Source organism: Amblyraja radiata, chromosome 3 (genome assembly GCF_010909765.2).
Source record: "Amblyraja radiata isolate CabotCenter1 chromosome 3, sAmbRad1.1.pri, whole genome shotgun sequence".
Classification (NCBI taxonomy): domain Eukaryota; kingdom Metazoa; phylum Chordata; class Chondrichthyes; order Rajiformes; family Rajidae; genus Amblyraja; species Amblyraja radiata.
In genome coordinates this window covers 55,941,171-55,957,265 of record NC_045958.1, presented here as the reverse complement: position 1 = coordinate 55,957,265, position 16,095 = coordinate 55,941,171, and the positions used below count along the sequence as shown (strand labels likewise).

Genomic DNA, 16,095 nt, shown 5'->3' with positions numbered 1-16,095 from the left:
AACACTTCACACATACCTGCATTCATTCTATTAACCATTCTTCAGACCACTTGCCCAATTGAGCAAATTCCTGTGTAATCTTTGATAGCCATCTTCATTATCTGCAATACCACCCATTTTAGTGTAATCTGCAAACTTCCCAAATATGCCTTTTAGTCTCATCTAAATCATTAATATAAACCATAAAACATAAATGGTCCAGCACCGATCCCCAAGGCACACCACTAACCACAAGCCTCCAGTCTGAAAAACAACCTTCCATCACCTTCTGCTTCCTTCCACAAATAATAATAATACATTTTATTTATGGGCGCCTTTCAAGAGTCTCAAGGACACCTTACAAAAATTTAGCAAGTAGAGGAAAGACATGTAAGCGGAATGAAATAAATAGTAGAGACATGACTAGTACACAAATTAAAGACAGAATTCAATTCAAAACACAATATGAGGCAATTCAAGCACAGATGAAAAGGGAGGGGGACGTGGGGCTAAGGATAGGCAGAGGTGAAGAGATGGGTCTTGAGACGGGACTGGAAGATGGCGAGGGACACTGAATTGCGGATCAGTTGGGGGAGGGAGTTCCAGAGCCTGGGAGCTGCCCTGGAGAAGGCTCTGTCCCCAAAACTGCGGAGGTTGGATTTGTGGATGGAGAGGAGACCGGCTGATGTAGATCTGAGGGACCGTGAGGGTTGGTAGGGGGAGAGGAGGTCAGTGAGATATGGGGGGGCCAGATGGTGGAGGGCTTTGTAGGTGAGGACCAGGATTTTGTAGGTGATCCGGTGGGAGATGGGAAGCCAGTGAAGTTGTTTGAGGACTGGAGTGATGTGATGCCAGGATTTGGTGTGGGTGATGAGTCGGGCGGCTGCGTTCTGGACCAGTTGGAGTCGGTTGATGTAGGTGGAGCTGATGCCAAGGAGAAGTGAGTTGCAGTAGTCCAGTCGGGAGGAGATGAAGGCATGGATGGCAAAGCCAATTTTCTGGCCAGTCAGCTGGCTCTCCCTACATCTCATGCAAACTAATCTTCCAGAGCACTTTACCATGCGGAACTTTATCAAATGCCTTGCTGAAATCCATATATCAAATGTCTAAAGCTCTGGTCTCAACCTTTTTGGTTTAAAAAAAAAAAAAAAATCATTCTCGCGACACGATCTCCCACGCACAAAATGGTGATGACCCTACCTAATTAGCCCTAATCTAAATTCACGTATTTTAGACCCTGGAATACCCTCCAGTAACGCCTACCACACATATTAAGCTCACTGGCCTACATTTCGCAGGCTTTTACTTGCACCCTTTCTCAAAGGCACACCATTTGCCCCCTCCAGTCTTCTAGCACCCCACCCATAACTGATGATTCATATATCTCAGCCAGGTGCCTAGAATTTCTTCTCTAGCTTCCCAATATCCATAGATATATCTGATCAGGCCGGGTGATTTGTCTATCTTCATACACCTTGGGACATTCAGCACCACCTTGACCGTAATACTGACCGTCCCAAGCTCTGCAGTCTCCATGTCTTTCTCCATGGTAAAAGCAGGAGAAATACTCTTGAGGACCCTGCACAACTCCTGCAGCTCACCGCTGTGGTTTCCGAGGGTCCAATCCTATCTTTAGTTATCCTCTTTCCTAAACGTACTTTTAAAATCCCTTTGGATTTTCCATAATATTATCTACCAGAGCTATCTCCTGCCCCCTTTGTATGCTCCTCAGTTCCCAAAACTCCTCCAGGGATACACTTGGGCCCGGCTGCCTGCACCTGCCCCATGCCTCATTTCATAACCAGACGCTCAATTTCTATTGTCATGCAAGCTTTCTTACACCCACCTGACTTGCCCTTCACTCTGACAGGAACATGCCCTGAACTCTAGTCATTAAATTTTTTAAAGTATGACACTTTCCAGACGTTTCTATACTTGAATACAACCCACTCCAACTTAAACGAGTCCTGTCTAATATGAAAGTTGACGTTGCCCCAATTCAGAATTTTATCTCGCAGGCACGCCCTGTCCTTATCCATAGCTATCTTAAAGTTTAAAAAAGTGGTCACTGGTGCAAAAAGGCTAAGCCACAACCACTTCAGGCACTTGCCCTTCCTAATTTGCTAAGAGTAGATCAACCTTTGCCGTCTTCCATGTAGAGCCCTCTACATATCACCCGAGAAAACTTTCCAGAACATATTTGATAAATCCCATCCCAACCAAGTCTTTTGCACTGCGATAGTCTCAGTCTATGTTAGGGAATTTAGAATCCCCGACTATGACAACCCTATTATTCCTGCCGCTGCATGCAATCTCCTGGCATATTTGCTCTTCTAATTCCCATTGACAATATAATTAAAATATGCAACCTTCAATCTCCTGAAATACGCATAAAGCCCCCCCCCCCCCCCCCCATATAGTTTCGCGCCACGGGTCCGATACCCTGTAAAAGAGGGGACACCACATGGATCGGAGACAATCTTCTGGGAGTGCACTTGGAACTGTGTGACTGTCTGGAGGTGTCTATTCATACGAGGCTGAAGGGCTTGGACGAATAGAGACATGGATCGGACCCACGGTTGGTTAGGTATCGTATAGGAAGTTTGTTTGTGTTAGTGAGAATAAAGAATTAGTTGAACCAGTGCTTGACTCAGTGTTTTACTGAACTAGACTAAGGGGGTAAGCTGTAGGAGCATAATTACACAAGCTAAGCCAGACCTTTAACTCTCGGGAATTTATTTGATTCAGGTTAAACACGGTACAAAGATCAAGTAAGCAGAGCTCACAGCTGTCAGCTTCAGATAAACTAAATGTTCCTTCAAGTATGCAAGTTGCTCCACAAACCCCTTGGTCACCCTGCTCAGTTTAATCACAATTAGTCCAAGATGAATCAAGAATTTCTATTGAAATGTAGGAAGGGGTCAAACCAAACTCGTCGTCTAATTCAAAAACTATCGCTTGGGTCCAATTCTGGTGCACTTTTCGTGTGTAGCTACACATTACAGAACACTATTTGAAATATGGCATTTGTTGTGAACTGCAGACAAAAGGTTACTATGGTACAATTCTAGGCAGATAGGAAAAACCCATGCATTAATCCTCAACAAAATATGGACATTGGTAGATTTAATTGTTTTATAGGGAGAAGCTGAACACTAAAAATATGAGTTAAAAATCACCATCAAGCTAGATGGTAGATGTTTTTTTCCCCATCTAGCTAGAGCAAGCAAAATAAGGCCCAGGGAAAATTGGGCAGTTTCAAAATGGCATTTCTTGCAGCTTCAACTATATTATAAAAATCACTCATCAATCCATCAAGATTCTGCACAGTTAAATATCTAGATAAAATTTTGGAATGAAACTAGTCAGCTACCATATATATTTAATCCAGCTTCATGTAGCACTTACCCCCAACATGTGTTAAATACCCCCTTTAAGTTGCAACTGTGCAGGGTTATTACATACCTTAACCTTTGTGCCTGATGATGAAGGGGTCCAGGATATCGCCTATTTGGAGACTGGTACAGCTGCGAGAGGATTGCCTGGTTGGTTTTCTGACTTGGATTATTAGCGAATTTGACAGTGATTGGTTCTGTGGCATTTGGAGGCTTCTGCCCATTTAAACCTTTGATTGCTTCCTCTGCTTCCACTCTTTTGTCAAACCGAATAAAGCCAACGCCCCTGGACACACCTTAAAAACAAAATATACGCCCAGTTACACAACTTACATTTAATTTGACTCTCAATGAACAAGCTGCTATAATTTGATTTTTAAACTACCCATGCATAAAGTACATTGAAAGCAAAAGATAAAATATTGGAAATAAACAAAGGGGAATACAGAAAAATATCTAAAAAGTAGGTATTTCTTTATTCAACTTTAGTAATTTACCCGTTCAGCGAAAGGGTACATTTTCAGTAAAAAATGCAATTTCTGCAGAGCCTAACAGATTCTAACTAGACTAGTGCAATTTTTATTACGGTAGAATGCATTGTGATCTACTAATTACTTCTCAAAATCAGAATCTTTTGCTCTCCAATAATATACTGCAGTAGGACAGAGCTCATTACATCTCCCAATCCCCAGACTTGCCTTTACAGTCCAATAACATTGGAAAACACTAAACAATTTGAGATAAATCTTTCTGCATTGCAACACAACTCAATATAATGATTTTATTACTCACAAGAGGTTATTTTCATATTATCTGGGTTGTAATTAGTTTTGGACCCAGAATTACACATTTTATTACTAACGAACATGAAGGTATGTTCACATTTCTGGTTAGCTTTATTCTTTTTACTTCATTCACAAGAGATAATTTGCATCTTCTCCCAATTTAATCTGAAACTTTTGATTCAACTGGAGTTAACATACTTTTTAAATAAAATTCACACTTGTTTTTCACTCCCATTTCGTCTAATACATCAATTCTAACTATTCTCAACTCAAAGAAGCAGCATTCAGCATGACATGATAATGTTAGTCATTCAAGTACCAGAAGGTGACCATCACCAACTAGCCAATCCAATCACTTACGTTATATATTTAACACCATCACTATAGTCCCACTTGAACCATAACCTCAGCTGGAATAGCTACAAATACAATAGCTACATTCAGAGGCTAGGTATTCCATGATGACTGATGCATAACAGAAAGCGAAAGCCTCTCACCGCTTACAAGGTACTTCAGTCATTTGAAGGAACACTCACCAATTGCCTGGATAAGAACGACTCCAGCACAAAGTTGCACAGCATTCAAGACGATGCAACCCACTCAAATGGTACACCATCAACCACCCTAGGCATCTATTCCATCCACCACCAGCCTACAATGGCTGCAGTCTACATCTATAAAAGGGCATGCAGTTACTCACCCAAGCTACTTTGACACAGTAAAAAGGGCTTTAGGTGCACAAAAACAGTGCCATCTGAATGTCCCCCTCCAATTCTGAAATATATTTCTGGTTTCAAATCCTAGCCAACACCACTGTGGGAGTTCCTCACAAGGACAGTAGCACCGGCAGCTCACTACCATCTTCTCGAATTAATTTAGAAATGGGAAAATAAGTCAGTCTTGCCCAGTTCCCAAATTGAGGAAATACCACTGGCATACCTTCAGATGCCAATGGTCCAACAACTAGAATCCCCACAAACCCAAATTAGTTTTACAATTCTACAAATGTAATCTTTAGCAAAGTTGTGGTTACCTAGTTTAATCTCTCCATGCATTTTATTACTTGCATTATGGACACATTTAAATTAGCAAAATCTCCCAAAAGGTTTAAAACCATTTTGATATATTACTAGATAACAAAGATAACATTGTCGACTTCAGGAAGGTCAGAGGAGGCAGTCATACCCCCATCCATATAAACGGGACTGAGGTGGAGCACGTCTCCAGCTACAAATTCCTCGGGGTACATCTCGGAGGATTTGTCCTGGTCCCTCAACACCTCCAAGCTGATCAAAAAGGCACAGCAGCGCCTTTACTTCCTGAGGAGGCTCAAGAAAGCCCACCTGTCCCCCCAGATCCTGACCAACTTCTACCGCTGTACCATCGAGAGCATCCTGACCACCTGCTTCACGGTATGGTACAGCAGCTGCACTGTTGCGGACAGGAAGGCACTACAACGGGTGGTGAAAACCACGCAGCACATCATCGGTGCCCCGCTCCCTGCCATGGATGCCCTCCACCGAAAACGGTGTCTGAGACGGGCTGGGAAGATCATTAAAGACCCCTCCCACCCCAACCATGGACTGTTTGCCCTCCTCCCATCAGGGAGGCGGTACAGGAGCCTCAGGTCTCGTACCAGTAGGATGAGGAACAGCTTCTACAATTATACCATCACATTGCTGAACTCGGAGTCCCGCCGATAGATTTCTCCGGTCTCTCCGTCCCCATTGTTTAATTATTCTGTATTTTTGATTATTCTGTTTCTTTTTTAAATTTCTATATGCACTACTACTACGGACTGACGCAAAACTGCATTTCGTTGTACCCATACTTAGTATTTGTGCAATGACATTAAAGTTGAATTGAAATGTGTTGTAATCAGATTATTCACTGTATAAAATCTAAACCAGCATGTTAAAATTCACGTCTCACCACCCAGATGATCACCTTCGTGAAGGCTGGAGTGCAGCTGCTAAGAACCACAGTAGCCAGGAATCCGTTAGGAATCCTGGCAACTGCGCAGGACTGGCAACTTTCCGTAGACCTGGTGAAACAGCTGAAGTTCCCACAGCACATTGCCACGACCACCCTGAGGCCAGATATCCTCCTGGTCTCAGAGGCGACCAAAAACATAATCTTGTTGGAACTGACAGTGCCGTGGGAGGACCATCTGGAGGAAGCCCACGAGAGGAAGATGGCCAAGTATGAAGAACTGGTCATAGACTGCTGTAAGCAGGGCTGGCCATCGAGGTTGGCTGCAGAGGTTTTGCAGGGCAATCGCTCTACAGAGCCTTGAGTGCACTGGGCATCAACGGAGTGGCGAGGAGAAGGGCCATCAAGAACACCACAGAGGCAGCGGAGAAGGCCTCGAGATGGCTCTGGATCAGGAGAGAAGGTCCATGGGGAGGAGCGAATGCCACCTGAACACAAGTCGTGGTCTGATCAACCACGGCTGGGTCGCCTGGGTGAGGATGTCTGATGTTGAAAGACCCGAAACACCCAATGACCCCAGGTTACATCACTGATGATGTGTTCAGGAGCATCTATAGATGTATTTGTATCAATCAACAGATAACAAAGATAACATTTGTTGTAATCAGATTATTCACTGTATAAAATCTAAACTAGCATGTTAAAATTCATGAAGATAGAACTAAATGGTGTTATCTGAAAAACAAAATGCTGGAAACATACATGTCATGCGCCATCTGTGGAAAGAGAAACCGTTAACAGTTCAAGTCAAAAGCCCCACAGACTAGAGAAGACAGGACAGTTTTAAAGTTGAAGAGGTTTGATAGACCAAGGAGAAATCTCTCTGACACAGTAAGATCACGTGGGGATTATTGTAAAGATCATCTCGATACTGCATTAATGGGAACAGTTAGGAAGACTAAGTGAAGAAAATCTATGTAATGAGGAAAGTTCGAATGAGATCCCATACGAGAGAAAATATAAGTTGTGAACATTTTTGTGGACATGGCCAGCAGATCAGTTTGGCTAAATGGAGGGGAAAAAACCCCAAAACACTACTGGATAACTGGCTGCAGAATTGACAAGTTCTGATACAAAGTGCGTTACCTGATGTGATAGAATTAAATATTAAATCAGAAAGTCAACAAGGCTTAATCGGGACAGTAAACTGGACTGGTCCTGGAACACTGAGGCACTGTATAAGAAGAGACAGAGCAGTCTGTACTATGAGGCTCCACTCTTTCAAGGTCTGCAGTAAGATATTGCAGATACTATATCAATTGGTGGTGGCGATTGCCATCTTCTACACTATCATGGGCTGGGGTAGCAGGGCGAAAGCCGCGGACGCCAACAGAATCACAAGCTCATCAGGGAGGCTGGCTCCATCCTGGGAGTGGATTCATTGGAGTTGGACTTGGAGGGGACGATGCTCCTCAAACTGTGGAGCATCTGGGACAATACAGCTCACCCCCTCCATGACACATTGGTCAACCTGAAGAGCATCTTCATCAACAGAGCGGTTTCACCAAGATGCAACACAGAACGCCACAGATCCTTTTCCCCCCGTAGCTATCAAACTACAACCCCTCCCCCTTCGGTCGTGGCTGTAGACCAACTCTCCTTCCCCCCCCCCCCCCCCCCCCCCCCCCCCCCTCTCCTCCCATCCCAATCTTTGCACATGCCCAATCCTGGACTTTCCACTCATCACTTTAATTTCATGTTTTATCTATCTTGTTGTGTTTTATGACTTGGCAGACCAATTTCACTCCTGGGATAAATAAAGTTCTATTGTATCGTATGTTGGAGTTCACCCAATCATTGGTACATTGGAGAAACAAAATACAGATTGGATAGCTGTTTTAGGGGAGCACGTACAGAGGGCAATTTGGAGCTGCCTGCTGATGGTCACTGTAAATTGCCCATCCCATTCTGATCTGGCCGAGGTTTGCAGCACTGTTTTATCAAGCCCCACTTAAATCAGAGGAGCACATCAACTTCTTTCCAAGGATGGCTGTCTGGAGCTCAGATAATTCTAGAGTTTGACAGTACTGACTTTAATTGTATGTCAAAAAAATGTACATGCTGGAAATCTGAAATAAAATAGAAAATACTGGGATGCTCAGAGGTATTTGCAGAGAGAAATAGTTCACGTTTCATGTGAGATTTTATTAGAACCAACAGGTGAAATGTCAAATATTGCACCTCCAGTTTCCAAGAACTTTTGAAAAATCTTAATTCACTACACTCAAATTGCATACAATCTAATTATCCAAAGCATGTGGGTATCTGTTCCCATGTCAAGATCAACCATCGTACCCTGTCAACTTGTTCTGATAAAATATACACTTTGCTACATCGATGATCATATGCTATGAAATAGCAAAACAGACAAAGACTGCAGATGCTGGAAGCTTGAGCAAACAGAAACAAACTGCTGGAGGAACTCAGGGGGTCAGGCAGCATTCTTGGAGGAAAATGGACAGGCATTTTGGATCATTCTTCAGGATGCTGGAGTAGAGGGGAGATATTTGAAAGTGCTGATAAGTGATGTGGATTCAGTTAAGAAGGGGTTGATTGGCAGATGAGTCAAGTGTAGGAAGAGAAAAGATGAGATGGTGACTAGTACCCGAAGTGAAGAAGACAAAAAGTGCAAATGGGGGACCCAGAGCGGGAACAGATGGGTGACGAGTAAATAAATGGGAAATAGTACTGGGTAAATGGCACAAAGGAGGGGATAGAGAGGGGTGGGATGTCCCCTTCCTCCTCATTGACGTAGCACATTCTTGCACAGCTTTTTTTCTACTCGCCCTGCTTTCACTACTCAGTTGCTTTCCACTTCTCCACCAAATCATACTTACCTTATACCATTCCATGTCCCCCATCCTTTCATCTATCCCATCTGCCCACCATCCATCCTACTGGGTATACATTTCACTCCCCACTTCTGTTCTTAACAGATGTTATCATTTGCACGCTTTTACCTACTCCAGTTATCACCTCTAGCCTTACTAACTCACCCTTCTTCCCACCACATATATCTGCTAATCAACCCCTCCTTGCCTGGATACCCCTATTACTGGTTAGCTCTTGCCCCAACCTTCCCTTTCTACCAGATATCACCCTTCTACTCCATCAGTATGAAAGCGCGTTACAACCTAAAATACAGTTAATCAGTTCCCTGCACAGACACTGCCTGACCCGCCAAGTTCCTCCTGCAGTTTGTTTCTGGCTCATGAAATAGTAATTACTGATCTACAGCCAGTATCATGAAATAAATTGACAAGGAGATGGATGAGGAAGAAGATAATTATCTGGTCATCATTATGAAACAAGTTTCAAAATAAGTGCTATCTTATACTGGAATATCCTATATTAAATTGTCTCAATCTTGTTTCTAACAAGCTGAAGTATTAGCTCAACGATGAACCATTTTGTACATTGAAGGATTAATTGGCACACACCAAGCGACTTTAAATTATGGAGAACCAACACAGCACAAGAAACAACATAGGAGCAAGATAAAATAAAATTATCAAAGCCAGTACTTGTAAACTATTCTCGTGTGGCGTCCAGCCACTAAAGAAAACCAATTTGCACAAAGCTGGGAAATTAAACTGCCGAGAATGCCAGGTTCTGCTGCAGATCAAGGACCTTGCACAGGATTGTTGATAACCTTGTTTTATCCACATCCAAATATTTTGGAGAGCAGGGAAACAGCTCAAAACCTCCAACTCAATTATGAAATCATAAACTGCTTGCCACTTTTGTTTCCTCTTCCAACCCTGCCTCCCTAAAAGGACAAAAAAGCATACAATAGTCACCAAATTAGCAACTACCCATCCTTTAGTTCTATTTACAAACCTCTGCAGGTAATGATGACATGCCTCCATCCTTGGCGGCATGTTCTAAATGAAAGCTATTTCTCATGCCTAGTCTCATCCACATACTCACACCCTCTAAAGGCAAAGCCTAACCACATGACACTGTTAAATCATTCATTGCCTATTCTAGCTCAATATAACATGTTATTTCCACTGGAATCTAGAAATTAAAAAAATCCCAAATTCCTTCCCTCCATCTTATCAGGTTATCAACCTCTCCCTGCCCAGCCCTACCTTTCACTTTTTCATTTTAAAGCCCATGTTACTGAGAGAATCTTTCTGTGCAACATTCATATTTTATCAATAAAACCCAGCTTCAATATTACCTCTAGCTACAAAATGACCTTCCATCACCCATTGTTTGCTTTTTCAAATGTTCAATTTTTCTGTCAAAATTCCACTTTGGTGACCACACCTATGGGGAGGGTGTCCATATCGTTGGGAGCTTTGGTTTAACTAGCTATGGAGCATTGGAGATGTTAATAATGTCATGGATAGTACATTTAGTGAGTTAGTAACACTGTAGTTGCAAAAGGAAAGGATTTGACGACATGAGAGTGGCAGTAAGTGGAGGAGGCTAGCGCAGGAGACTCCTGTGGTTATTGGTGGGAAGGTGACAGCTTTGGATGAAAGCAGCAGCAGCTGCTTCCGAGTTTGTACAGCAAAGCAAATTCTGATGTACAGCCAGGGAAGTAAAGTCACAGTGGGAAAAGTCAGAGAGCAATAGTGATGCGGAATAAACTTGAGGGGAATAGACATGCACTTGTGGTCAAGGGCAGGACTCCAGATTGGTCTATTGCCTCCCAAGTGCAGGGTCAGAGACGCTTAGGTTCAGAACAATCTGATGGAGGGAGAACAGCCAGAGGTCATAGTAAATGTTGGTAGTCACAAATTTGGTAGAAAGGGGGAAATAATCCTGCACAGTGAATTGAGGGAGTTAGGCAGATTAAAATCTGAGGTATTATTTCAGATTTCTTGCATCAACAATTTTTTTCCCCATCCTAGAGATTCTAGGAGATGAACATTGATCTATTAAGTTCAATTATCTCAGACATTTTCCAAAATGGCTATTCTACAAGGTAATGGTCATGTCCTCTGTACGATGCATTTAAAATCTAGGCTATCCTTGGCTAAAGCTTCACAGAATTCATGCATCAGATAACTTTCACCTCAACCCAGAGTTCTCTCCTTCCCTGCTGCCCATTCACTGCCTCTGTTCTCTGTCAAGTATGTACCATGTGCTGAATGGTCTTAAAACATATGTAAACAACACTGATACTAAGGATCAAAACAGATGAGTGAAGCTGATATAGATCGAGGAACATGAAACAACCAAATTCCTGCCACAACTGGTTTACGCTGCTACCTCACAACACCGGAGAACAGAATTCAATCCTGACTTTGGGTGGAGTTTGCACATTCTCCCTTTGACCACTTGGATTTCCTCCCAAAACCCCAAGACATGTGGGTTTGCAAGTTAATTGGCCTCAGTAAATTACCCAATATGTAAGTTGTGGATGCCTCAGTGGGATAACATAGAATAAGAGTCAACAAATGATCAATGGTCACATGGACTCTGTGGACTGAAGGACAAAGTTCCACAAAGAAAGAGGGAATGACTCAAGTGTAAATGGACCTTGATTATGTTGGCTGCTTTCCTAAGGCAGTGTGAAGTGTAGATGGAGCCGATCGGGGGGGATATGTGTGAGATGAACTGGACAGCATCCACTATTTTCTGCAATTCCTTGTGGTCTTGGGCAAATCAGTTGCCAAACCTAGCTGTGATGCATTCCTCAATGTAGATGTAGATGTTGGCAAAAGTTGTTGGAGACATGAACTTCCTTTGTCTTCTTGGCCGTAGCTTCAATGTAGTTGGCTCATGTCAAATTGTTAGTGATATTTACGCCTTGGAACTACTATCTCCACATTTTCATCAATTATGCTGATTGGAACGTGCATCTTGTTTCCTGAAGTCAATAACTTACTCCATCTTGCTGACATCGTGGGAGAAGTTGTCTTGACACTGCTACTAAATTCTCCACCTCCTTCCTGTACTCCGTCCCATCATTGTTCAATATCAAGCCCGCCACAACAGCGTTATCTGCAAATTTGCAAATAGAGCAGATTTTGGCTGCGTTGTCATGAATCTATAGGGGGTGAAGTAAAGGTCTGAGAACGCAGCCTTGCTATGTACTGGCGTTGAGAATTATCGTGGAGGATTTTTTGATGTTGCCTATCCTCACTGATTATGGTATATGGGTCAGGAAGTCAAGGATCAGGTGGCAAAGAGCGCTGACAACTGCTAGATCCAGTAGTTTAGAGATGGGTTTGGTTGGGATTATGGTGTTGAAGGCAGAGCTGGTGGCCAATAAATAGAAGTCTAACATGGGTGTCCTTGTTATCCAAGTGCCACTATAGATGGCGACATAGGTGCAATGTCGACAATAGTGATTAGCCAGCAGCTGCAATCTAATCTCTATCCATTACTGTTTTATATAGCTCTATTGCTACTAAACTGCATGCTCACCTAGAACATTTTGTATGTTCCCTATAGGAACAATGCAACAACTAACCACACATTGCGAAAACACCTTCCTAACGCATTAAGCCATGAAAATCAGAAGCCTTGCAAAATCTTACAGGCCATACCGAATTACTCGGAAGCACCAAGCACTATCGGTGGTTTGAACCATGGCTCAGGGTCTCAAAAATAAAGGCAAAGTTGAATGCTGCCAAATTGATTTTGCCATAAAGAAATGCATAATTTCTTCTTCCAATGGCAAATTATCCACATAGATTGTTCAAACAATTTATAAAAGGAATAACACATTCAAGGTTCAATTGTTCTCTTCCAAGAACAATACCTTCCAAGGAACAGGCAGCCACGGGTCAATATTTACCCATGAACAAAACTGTGTACAAGCAAACGTATCAGCAGAAGAACGGATCAATTATACAGGAGAACCATTTTATGACCAAGAGTTGCTTTTCCCAAGAAATGCTTAATCCATGAAATCCAAAGTTTGTCCTCCAATTCTATTCTAGATTTCATTTACTTGTATCACACATTAAAAGGTGATAACAAGTAATCCTTACAGCTCCATTTTCTTGTGAAAATAATAATGCAACTCTCTTCTGTGGCTAACATCTTGTTGAGCACCTGAAAACCTTAATTGCAGGTATGTAAGTAAATTGGCCAAGTATTCACATACAAGGAATTTGCCTTGGTGCTCCGCCCACAAGTAACAACATGACATAGTGACTGTTACGAATGACTCAGAAAACACTAAACATTAATAATAATAAAACATTAATGATAAAACACCATTGATCAAGCATGTGAACCAACAAAATACCAGATCAAAGGGAGGCTACAGATTTTTGGCTGTTCAGTAGAGCAACTACTCGTGGATAAAAACTGCTTTTATGTCTGGCTGTAGCAGCTTTGACAGTCCAGAGTCGCCTTCCAGAGGGAAGTGATTCAGAGTTTGTGGCCAGGGTGAGAGGGGTCAGAGATAATCTTCCCCACTCGCTTCCTGGCCCTTGCAGTGTACAGTTCATCAATGGAGGGAAGGTTGCAGCCAATAACCTTCTCAGCTGATCGGATGATTCGCTGCAGCCTCCAGGTGTCGTGCTTGGTGGCTGAGCCAAACCAGACCATCACGGAGAAGGTGAGAACAGACCCTACGATGGCCTTATAGAATTGGACCATCATTGCCTGTGGCAGATTGTGCTTCCACAGCTGCCATAGGAAGTACATCCTCTGTTGTGCCTTTTTGACTGTGGAGTCAATGGTAGCCACCCACTTAAGGTCCTTGGAGATGATGGTTCCCAGGAACTTAAAACACTCCACAGATGTGACTGTGGTGTTGTCGATGGTAAGTGGGGTGAGGGGAGGGGGAACTCTCCTAAAGTCTACAATCAATTCCACTGTCTTAAGAGCATTGAGCTCTAGGTTGTTGCGATGGCATCAGGACGCCAGCAGTGACACTTCCTGTCTGTAGGCAGATTCCTCCCAATCCTGGATCAGTCCAATCAGGGTTGTGTCGTCCACAAACTTGAAAAGCTTGACAGAGGTGTCTGTGGAGGTGCAGTCATTGGTGTAGAGAGAGTAGAGGAGAGGAGAGAGTACGCAGCCATGCGGTGCTCCTATGCTGAGCGTCTGTGGGTCCGAGATGTGCTTTGCCAGCCTCACATGCTGCTTCCTGTCTGTCAGGAAGCTGGTGATCCACCGATAGAGGGGTTCAGGTAAAGTCAATTCGGAAAGTTTGGAGTGTAGTGGCTCTGGCACAATGGTGTTGAATGCAGAGCTAAAATCAAACAGGGTCCTCGCATAGGTCCCCTGGCGGTCTAGGTGCTGTAGGATGAAGTGCAGGCCCAGGTTGACTGCATCATCCACAGATCTATTGGCCCGATATGCAAACTGCATAGGGTCCAGCAGGGGGATCGTGCCCTGCCCTGTCATTTCCACAGCTCCTAAACAATTACCATGGGCAACCACATTTTAAAGAACCACCAGATATTGATAAGTTTAAAACTAATATCTATTTTATTTGACATAAGTGTAACTGAGAGACTCCAACATTAAAAGGTAACTACAATAATAATTAGTTTAAAAATACACTGATCAGCTTAAATGGCATAGTACATTGGTTGCAGTTTCATTTGCATTTATTTTGATGCTCATTTGGAGCACAGATCACCCTCCATATTTCCAAGTACATGTAGCAAATATACCAAATCCTCCATCGCACAATGTTTAACCAATGAGAGGTAATGTATACTAAAAGGTTATGCGTTATAATTTGGAAACCCATTCCATTATACACGTTTCTTTTAAAAGGTCATTGTTCTTGCACAGATGATCCAAATACACATTTTTTTTTAGCTTAATTTTGAGATACAGCATAGAAACAGGCCCTTCAACCTACCAAGTCCTCGCCGGCCAACAATCACCCATACACTACACACTAGGGGCATTTATTTTTATTTCAGAGGCCAATTAACCTAGAAACCTGCATGTCTTTGGAATGTGGGAGGAAATCCGAGCACCCAGAGAAAACCCATGTGGACACAGGGAGAACATGCAAACTCCACACAGACAGCACCCGAGGTCAGGATAAAACCCAGGTCTCTGGCGCTGTAAGGCATCAACTCTACCACTGTGCCACCCATAGTTAGTCATTGTTTTAACCTTATGGACTGCCACCTGGTTTCTTGGAAAACGGCACTTAAAAAAGCACATCTTTTGAGGGTGTTAGTAAATTCAGATATTTAAGGTGACAGCAATTCCATAGGCAAACATGAGCATGCCAAATACATTCTAAGTGTGCAGATAAGCCCCCTGCAAAAGAATGAGAGGTGCTGTGCTGCAACAAATGTTTCATTAGGTAGTCCCAAGAAATAGGAAAATTCATTTGTGCAATGGGTCAATAAAATCTACAGAATTTCAAACCATTTCAGAAAGGAAATGTCCTTCAGTAAAACACAAATAATCTATAATCATTTAGAAATCTCAATGGTTCATCATCAACCTCACCAACTTATGTCCTCACACTCCCCCAAAGCTCACCAGTACCTGCTTTCCAAGACTCAGTCTTGGTCCCTGTGCAGCCTTGAAACTTAATGTTACCTGGAATATTGTAATATTGTGCAACTTAAATCTGAAAAAGTGTTCCAATAGTCTGCCAATCCAGCACCAAAGGTTGTAAGCACCGGCATTACATTCAAGCAAATTACCTGCACAAATCAATGCAAAGATTTACCACCTTTTGATTCACAAGGTTTCTAGTCTTCATCACTAGCAATAAACCTTTTTTTACAGGAAATGGATGCAGCCCGAGAATGTTTATTTAAGACGACAGAAATCAATGACAATATTTATATTAAAACCCAACCCAATCTCAACCATATAATAACCATATAACCATATAACAATTACAGCACGGAAACAGGCCATCTCGACCCCTCTAGTCCGTGCCGAACACATAATCTCCCCTAGTCCCATATACCTGCGCTCAGACCATAACCCTCCATTCCTTTCCCATCCATATAACTATCCAATTTATTATCAACATATTGGAT

The 16,095-nt window shown here is 42.7% G+C and overlaps 1 protein-coding gene across 5 annotated transcripts in view; it reads right to left on the bottom strand.

Moving 5' to 3' along the window:
* The window catches only part of elavl2 (ELAV like RNA binding protein 2), a 101,794-nt gene that overhangs the window by 20,919 nt on the left and 64,780 nt on the right, over window positions 1–16,095 (bottom strand). For all 5 annotated transcript variants that reach the window (XM_033017823.1, XM_033017824.1, XM_033017825.1 and 2 more), the window contains one exon: window positions 3,445–3,670. In XM_033017823.1, the coding sequence (XP_032873714.1) occupies window positions 3,445–3,670 (226 nt within the window). The remainder of the gene's footprint in view (window positions 1–3,444; window positions 3,671–16,095) is intronic.